Source organism: Oncorhynchus mykiss, chromosome 24, assembly GCF_013265735.2.
Source record: "Oncorhynchus mykiss isolate Arlee chromosome 24, USDA_OmykA_1.1, whole genome shotgun sequence".
Classification (NCBI taxonomy): Eukaryota; Metazoa; Chordata; class Actinopteri; order Salmoniformes; family Salmonidae; genus Oncorhynchus; species Oncorhynchus mykiss.
The window spans coordinates 29,033,482-29,042,790 of NC_048588.1; the positions used below are offsets into that span (position 1 = coordinate 29,033,482).

At 45.4% G+C, this 9,309-nt stretch overlaps 1 protein-coding gene across 1 annotated transcript in view; it reads left to right on the forward strand.

Annotated features, from left to right (window-relative positions):
• LOC110504129 (galactose-3-O-sulfotransferase 2) overlaps window positions 1-6,127 on the forward strand; it is a 13,572-nt gene extending 7,445 nt beyond the window's left edge. The window contains exons 2-4 of the mRNA XM_021582957.2: window positions 1,406-1,516; window positions 3,382-4,186; window positions 4,516-6,127. Coding sequence (XP_021438632.1) covers window positions 1,406-1,516; window positions 3,382-4,186; window positions 4,516-5,544 — 1,945 coding nt within the window. The 3' untranslated portion in view covers window positions 5,545-6,127. The remainder of the gene's footprint in view (window positions 1-1,405; window positions 1,517-3,381; window positions 4,187-4,515) is intronic.
• Window positions 6,128-9,309: the final 3,182 nt, after the last annotated feature.

The window sequence follows — 9,309 nt, forward strand, 5'->3', positions numbered from 1 at the left end:
TTAGTAATGGTGGTGGCATGCCTGTTTGAGTCAATCAGCTAGCTTCACAGTGACATCATCATCCCATGTCTTGATGATGACCCATCAGTGATGGCTGGCTGCCTCTGGTGCTGTGTGCGTCATGCTTCAACCCCGCGGTGGCCAGACTAATGTACTACACTGACAAACAGCTGGGGGCGACTGAGGGACAGTGTAGCGGCAGCATGCACTTATGGACTGTGCTCAGGGACACACACACACATGCACATACTCATGCTCACATGCACAGGCAGACACACACACACACACACACACACACACACACACACACACACACACACACACACACACACACACACACACACACATACACACACACACACACACACACACACACACACACACACACACACACACACACACACACACACACACACACACACACACACACACACACATACAGATGTACCACACATATAACATGTGTGCATGCGCACGTGCACACACACACTCAGTAGCAGGTGGATGTGTGAGAGAGAAGATAGGAGGAGCTGGAGAGATAGGAAACAAGGAAAGGAGGGAGAGAGAGAGGGAGGGAGAGAGAGCGAGAGGGAGAGGGAGGGGGAGATAGAGAGTGAGGGAGGTAGAACTGCTGCTGCCTGTCTAGAAATCATTCAGGTGCGAAGGCAGATGTGTTTTTATTAAGACAAGGTCAGTCTGTTGTTCCAGATGTCTCTAATGTAGTTGTAACACACACAGAAACATACACAGAAATACACACACACACACACACACACACACACACACACACACACACACACACACACACACACACACACACACACACACACACACACACACACACACACACACACACACACCTTGTGCTGTATGTTTTAATAAACATATCAGATTCACTCTGGAAATCATGCAAATACACACACTAGCCCACAAAGAGGATGTTTAGTACATTGTGTAGCCACCTGATAAGTGAAAACATTGCAAGAGCTTGTGTGAATCACTGTTCCACTCTGCTGTTGGATTGTCTTGTAAATCATTGAGATTCTCGCTTCCTTCTCACACACAACATGTGCACACAAACACATGCGCTGCAGTCACCCTATTCATGGCCTCTAAGCCTCAAGAAAAAACATCCAACAATACAGGCATCATTTCTTTAGTCTCGCATGGATCAGTCCTCATTTTAATACAAATGTTTCATGGTTATGGTGTTAAAATGTGATTTTAAAATGAAGTTACAGCTTTAGAATGAGATTAGAATGGAGTTAAAGACACATAATATCCCTGAGATTCTCTAAATGAGTTAATGGCCATAGAATCAGTCCTGTTGTCAGTAGTATTTCTGTGTCTGACGCTACAGACTCTAATGTGGTTCCTGTGGTTGACCCCCCCCTCCCCCCTGCAGGTGGCTGAAGGTACTGCTGTGTAGCCCCCTACGCTATCTATGGATGGTCCTCATGGCCCTCACTGTGCTCTGTGTGGCCATCCAGATCCTAGGAGTCGTCTGGCAGTCCAGGTGAGTCTGGTGCTACTGTACTTACATACAGTGCCTTGCGAAAGTATTCGGCCCCCTTGAACTTTGCGACCTTTTGCCACATTTCAGGCTTCAAACATAAAGATATAAAACTGTATTTTTTTGTGAAGAATCAACAACAAGTGGGACACAATCATGAAGTGGAACGACATTTATTAGATATTTCAAACTTTTTTAACAAATCAAAAACTGAAAAATTGGGCGTGCAAAATTATTCAGCCCCTTTACTTTCAGTGCAGCAAACTCTCTCCAGAAGTTCAGTGAGGATCTCTGAATGATCCAATGTTGACCTAAATGACTAATGATGATAAATACAATCCACCTGTGTGTAATCAAGTCTCCGTATGAATGCACATGCACTGTGATAGTCTCAGAGGTCCGTTAAAAGCGCAGAGAGCATCATGAAGAACAAGGAACACACCAGGCAGGTCCGAGATACTGTTGTGAAGAAGTTTAAAGCCGGATTTGGATACAAAAAGATTTCCCAAGCTTTAAACATCCCAAGGAGCACTGTGCAAGCGATAATATTGAAATGGAAGGAGTATCAGACCACTGCAAATCTACCAAGACCTGGCCGTCCTTCTAAACTTTCAGCTCATACAAGGAGAAGACTGATCAGAGATGCAGCCAAGAGGCCCATGATCACTCTGGATGAACTGCAGAGATCTACAGCTGAGGTGGGAGACTCTGTCCATAGGACAACAATCAGTCGTATATTGCACAAATCTGGCCTTTATGGAAGAGTGGCAAGAAGAAAGCCATTTCTTATAGATATCCATAATAAGTGTTGTTTAAAGTTTGCCACAAGCCACCTGGGAGACACACCAAACATGTGGAAGAAGGTGCTCTGGTCAGATGAAACCAAAATTGAACTTTTTGGCAACAATGCAAAACGTTATGTTTGGCGTAAAAGCAACACAGTTGAACACACCATCCCCACTGTCAAACATGGTAGTGGCAGCATCATGGTTTGGGCCTGCTTTTCTTCAGCAGGGACAGGGAAGATGGTTAAAATTGATGGGAAGATGGATGGAGCCAAATACAGGACCATTCTGGAAGAAAACCTGATGGAGTCTGCAAAAGACCTGAGACTGGGGCGGAGATTTGTCTTCCAACAAGACAATGATCCAAAACATAAAGCAAAATCCTGCAATGCAGGAAATGTAAAACTTGTAGTATATTTGAGGTTTAAAAAGGCTTGTTATTTCCATTTCTAAATTTTTAACTTGATTTTCCCTTGAGAAAAATGTATCAACCCCTACAAAAATCCATTAATTATAATCCACTTAATTATTCACATGTCCTGTTGCTACAGGATAGTTTTTCTGCTGTAGAAAACGAGCTCAAATTAAGATCCTAGCCATCGGGTCAGATATTCACGCTACCTGGATTGATATTACTGGCAGTGAAACCAGAGAGGAAGAGGTAAAGCGGGAGGATTTGTATTTTTTTGTATGGAGGACTATGAGAGAATGTCGAATTACTTGAGGCTTATTTGACTGAATAGAAGTTTCGCAATGTATATTCTGTTTCAAATGTGCTGATATAAGTGGATGCACATGGCATTCCGGCAACTTTGAGAAAAACGACTGTGGTTCACATGCGTATCTGCCCTCTCATTGACTACAATGGTCCTACCTGATCGCGTCTGGCTTCAATCATTGAGGACATGTACTGTATTTCCATTGTTAGACTGGTTACTCGGCTATCTTGTTAATATAATAGATTATCTTTGGTGAAACTAATACGGTTTTACATTCCACTTCTCTGTTCCGGATAATTGTTTTGTTTTGAAACAGGCTGACAGTGATTGGCTAACTGTAGTCTAACACTCTGTATGGTTTCAGGAACGATAAGATGTTGAGCAAGAAGCTCCTGAATGTGCGGTTTACCATCGAGATCCAGGGAACGCTCCCAACTGAGCAGAGGGACTGGGAAAACGTGCGCTCTTCGCACGCCCCTGTCGTAGAAGAGGAAGTGAGGTCACAGGAGGAAGGAGCTCCTAAACAATCGGCCAAAGAGAACCAGAAGGTAGCAGAACATCAAGATGGCAGAGATGATCCAGGAGTGGAGAGGAGACTCCAGGTGCATCACCAACATTTAAAGCTCTCAAACACTTTCACCAAGGTCAAAGACTCCAGGAAAGAGGAAAGGGGTAAAGTTTTAGCAGTAAAGGCAGCCCTGCCCAAAGTCACATTGGGCGATGATGAGTTGCATTTGGGGGTTCCCGGGTCTGTGATTCTCCAGCTGGGCCACAAAGCTATCAGAGTGGTATCTACCCTGTCTAACAAACCTTTCCAGGTCCCCTTAACCAATCAGCTTAAGAGTAGAAACAGCCTTGCCCCTCTAGGCACCAACTCTGTAGTTGCCGGGGTGATAAGCGAGGTGAAACCGGGGATTGCCAACTCCACCTGTCGGCCGAAGAACCACATCGTCTTTCTAAAGACGCACAAAACGGCCAGCAGCACCATCTTAAACATCTTGTATCGCTATGGCGACAGCCGCAATCTGACCTTCGCCCTTCCGCTGAACATGCACAGCCAGCTGTTCTATCCCTTCTTCTTCGCCTCACACTTTGTGGAGGGAGTTAGGAGCCACAGTGTCAAAAAGTTCCACATCATGTGCAACCACATGAGGTTCAGACCACCAGAGGTGAGTTCTATCATCATAGCACAGGAGGTTGGTGGCAACTTAATTGGGGAGCAGGCTTGTGATAATGGCTGGAGCGGAATTTGTGTAATGGTATCAGAACATTCCATTTGCTCCATTCTGGCCATTATTATGAGCCATCCTCCCCTCAGCAGCCTCCACTGCATCATAGATAATATCGAGGTTCAGACTAACACCAGTTGAATTTCACTACTATCTTTTTCCCGGAAAATATACAATTTTTAAACCAATAATTGTTAAATGGTGACTAAGGCATCACTAACTAACTAATTTTGTTCTTATTGTTTTGGTCTTTTCCTGTTGTGTCTTAGGTGAGGAAGGTGATGCCCCAGGACACATTCTACTTCTCCATCCTGAAGAACCCTGTTGCCATGATGGAGTCCATCTTCATCTACTACAAGAGCATTCCCGCCTTCCACAAGGCCCGCAGCCTGGACGACTTCCTCGACAACGGTTGGCGTAGTTACAACACGTCCCTTCCCAACAACCACTACGCCCGTAACATCCTGACCTTTGACTTTGGCTTCGACAACAACGTCGCCACAGAGACGCCCGGAGACCTAGAGACGCGGGCCGCCACAGCCATTGGCGCCATCGAGGAGGACTTCCACCTTATCCTCATCTCAGAGTACTTTGACGAATCCATGATCCTGCTCAAGCGTGCCCTCTGCTGGTCTCTGGACGACATCGTCTCCTTCAAGTTGAACAGCCGGAGCGAGCGCGCACGGAACATGCTCTCCCCGCACACCGCTGACAAGATCAGAGCCTGGAACGCCCTTGACTGGCGGCTCTACCTGCACTTTAACGCCACCTTCTGGCGACGCGTGGACACTACTGTAGGGCGTGAGGAGATGAGGCGGGAGGTGACTCGGCTGCAGGAGCAACGTGCCAAACTAGCCAAAACCTGCCTGAAGGATGGTGGTGCAGTGGACCCGTCGCAGGTACAGGATGCAGGGCTGAAGCCCTTCCAGTATGGAGCGGCCATCATCCAGGGCTACAACCTGAACCCTGGGCTGGACGGGCCTACCAAAACACACTGTCAGAACCTGATCACTCCAGAGCTGCAGTACACAGACACTCTCTACACCAAGCAGTTCCCGGAGCTTGCCACTAGGCAGAGACAGGCCGCCAAACTGGTCGCCTCACAACGTCAGCTTGGTCCAGCCAAGGTCAGCCCACACAAAGCAGCCATGGCTGGGCCGGTGAGGGTGAGGGAGGCCCGACACAGTAGGACAGCCAGGAGTGTACCCAGAAATCCTAATGCCCAGAACCAAAATCACCCCTGCCCAACTGTCCTGTCTAAAATCACTGCAGATAGAAGTGAAAGAAACATGCCTTGAGGTATGGCTCTTTCAACATAGACTATGGGACAATCCAAATCCACAGGAGCTCATCATTGATGCTGAGCACAGGGGTCTTTTTCAGCTGAACAGCCAATGGCTCTGTTTTGTCTGTACAGTGAGAACGTTTCGCTGCACATTATGCTGACTCTGGCTGGCTGCAGTGCATAGGGCCAGTTTGCTGACTTTGGTGGCACTAGGATAAGCTCTAGTGTTTCTATCCAACGATACTGGACCTGTGTGGGTGGAGGGGATGGAGTTGGGGGAGGAAGAGGAAGAGTAGGAAGGAGAGGGAGAGTGCAACTGGGCTGATTGTCCTGCCTTGACTGGTTGGATTGGAAGTAGCATCTCATCTAATGTCTCCCCTTGCTCTTGTCACACACTGAGGTTTAGAATATGAACCCTTGGGGTGTACTATAGTTTGAATGGCACATACTTGGTCCTATTGATTAAACTGATTGGGGTTGGGTAAGGCCTGTAGTACAGTAGGCCTATGTACAGTACCAGTCAAAAGTTTGGAGACACCTACTTATTCCAGGGTTTTTCTTTGTTTTTACCATTTTCTACAATGTAGAGTAATAGTGAAGACATCAAAACTATGAAATAACACATGGAATCATGTAGTAACCAAAAAAGTGTTAAACAAATCTAAATATATTTGAGATTTGAGATTCTTCAAAGTAGCCACTCTTTGCCTTGACAGCTTTGCACACTCTTGGCATTCCCTCAACCCAACCAGATTCATGAGGTAGTCACCTGGAATGCATTTCAATTAACAGGTGGGCCTTGTTAAAAGTTAATTTGTGGAATTTCTTTCCTTCTTAATTAATGCGTTTGAGCCAATCAGTTGTGTTGTGGCAAGGTAGGGGTGGTATACAGAAGATTGGTAAAAGACCAAGTCCATATTATGACAAGAACAGCTCAAATAAGCAAAGATAAACTACAGTCCATCATTACTTTTAGACATGAAGGTCAGTCAATACGGAACATTTTAAGAAATTTGAAAGTCACTTCAAGTGCAGTAGCAGTTTATGATGAAACTGGCTCTCATGAGGACCGCCACAGGAAAGGAAGACTAAATGTTATCTCTGCTGCAAAGGATAAGGTCATTAGAGTTAACTGCACCTCAAATTGCAGCCCAAATAAATGCTTCACAAAGTTCAAGTAACAGACACATCTCAACATCAACTGTTCAGAGGAGACTGCATGAATCAGGCCTTCATGGTCGAATTGCTGCAAAGAAAACTAAAGGACACCAATGAGAAGAAGAGACCTGCATGGGCCAAGAAACACGAGCAATGGACATTAGACTGGTGGAAATCTGTCTTCTTTTGGATGAGTGTCTTTGTGAGACACAGAGTAGGTGAACGGATGATCCCTGCATGTGTGGGACCCACCATGAAGCATGGAGGAGGAGGTGCAATGGTGTGTGGGTGCTTCGCTGGTGAAACTGTCAGTGATCTATTTTGAATTCAAGGCACAATTTACCAGCATGGCTACCACAGAATTCTGCATTGATACGCCATCCCATCTGGTTTGCGATTTGTTTTTCAATGGGACAATGACCCAAAACATACCTCCAGGCTCTGTAAGGGCTATTTGACCAAGGAGAGTGATGGAGTGCTGAATCAGATGATCTGGCTTCCACAATCACCTGACCTCAAAAAAATTAGATGGTTTGGGATGCGTTGGACCGCAGAGTGAAGGAAAAGGAGCCACCAAGTGCTCAACATATGTGGGAACTCCTTCAAGACTGTTGGAAAAGCATTCCTCATGAAGCTGGTTTAGAGAATGCCAAAAGTGGTGGTGGTGACTTTGAAGAATCTAAAATGACTACGTGATTCCATATGTGCTATTTCATAGTTTTGTTGTCTTCACTATTATTATACAATGTAGAAAATAGTACAAATAAAGAGAAACCCTTGAATGAGTAAGTGTGTCCAAAATTTTGACTGGTAGTGTATCTGTCTGCTAACACCAAAAGACAAACAGTACCTCCACTTTACTACATCTGGCCTCTCATTTAGACAGGAAACATCTCAGGTCTCATTTCTCTGAGTTGATATAAACTTTACTCAGAGAGAAGGTGACTCAATTTGGAGGTGAATAAAATACATGATGGTATGTTAAACATGTACTGTATGTGTAGTGGACTGTTTGTAGTGGGTGAGAAGTCAGGCGCAGGAAGCAGAGAGTTCAGGGTAGCGCTATATTATATGCACAAAACGGCGAACATAAGCCAACCCCACGAAAGCACAGGGCGCACAACAAAACAAATGCCCCAAACACGGGGACTTAAACTGTCCAGCCAAACCCAATGAAATGGGAAACACATAACCCACAGACGTGCGCACACGTTAGACAAAACAATCCCGCACAAAGAGCAGGCAGGCCTACTGGTAAATAAAGCCTGACTAACCAGCCTAAAACACAAACAGGTGAAACCAATAAATAGAAAGGGGAAAAAAGGATCAGTGGCAGCTAGTAGGCCGGTGACGACGACCGCCGAGCGCCACCCGAACAGAAAGGGGAGCCACCTTCAGTGGTGACAGTATGTTAAACATCATAGGAGGCTGGTGTGAGGAGCTATAGGAGGACAAGCTCATTGCAATTGAGATTTTATTTATGTCACACCCTGATCTGTTTCACCTGTCCTTGTGATTGTCTCCACCCCCCTCCTTGCTGCCCATTATCCCCCGTGTATTTATACCTGTGTTATCTGTTTGTCTGTTGCCAGTTCATCTTGTTTGTCAAGTCAACCAGTGTTTTTGTTCTCAGCTCCTGCTTTTCAGTTTCTCTTTTTCTCACCCTCCTGGTTTTGACCCTTGTCTGTCCTGACTCTGAGCCCGCCTGCCTGACCACTCTACCTGCGCCTGAGCCTGCCTGCTGACCTGTACCTTTCCGCCACCTCTGGATTGTTTGACCTCTGCCTACCCTGAGTTTGCCTGCCGTCCGGTACCGTTGCCTCACCTCTGGTTTACTGACCCCTGCCTGCCTTGACCTGCCTATTGCCTGCCCCTGTTGAGTTTTACCTTGATTCCTGATAATTTTTTAGGATCCCATTAGCCAACGCCAATGGCAACAGATACATTACAGACAAAATATTTTACAATTTACATGCATTTACAAACATTAACATGTAGTGTGTGTGTGTGCATCTATCAGTTACACATACTGTATCAGTACATATACAGAACAAGTAGGTCACATGGGGGAGAGGCGTTGTGCTGTGAGGTGTTGCTTTATTTGTTTTTTGAAACCAGGTCTGCTGTTCACTTGCTCTATATAAGATGGAAGGGAGTTCCATGCACTCATGGCTCTGTATAATACTGTATGTTTCCTTGAATTTGTTCTGGACTTGCGGACCGTGAAAAGACCCCTAGTGGCATGTCTGGTGTAGAAAGTGTGTGTGTCAGTGCCAAATGCCTGGAATGGAATCAATGGAATGGTACCAAACACATCAAACACATGGAAACAACGTGTTTGACTCTGTTGCATTGATTCAGTTCCAGTCATTAGAAGGAGCCCGTTCTCCTATAGCGCTTCACATCAGCCTCTTCTCGTAGACATTTAAGGGAAAGATGTAATAACAGAAATACCATTACAAAATGTTTGACTTAAGAGCACATCTCAACTCTTTCGATACCTACCTAAAGACAGCCAGAGCTTGTAATATTCTGTAATAATAGATTTGTACATCAACTCTCATGCAGATAGCAGAAAGTTCCTAGATTTTCCTCATCCTTTAAGGTTAGAAACTGAGAG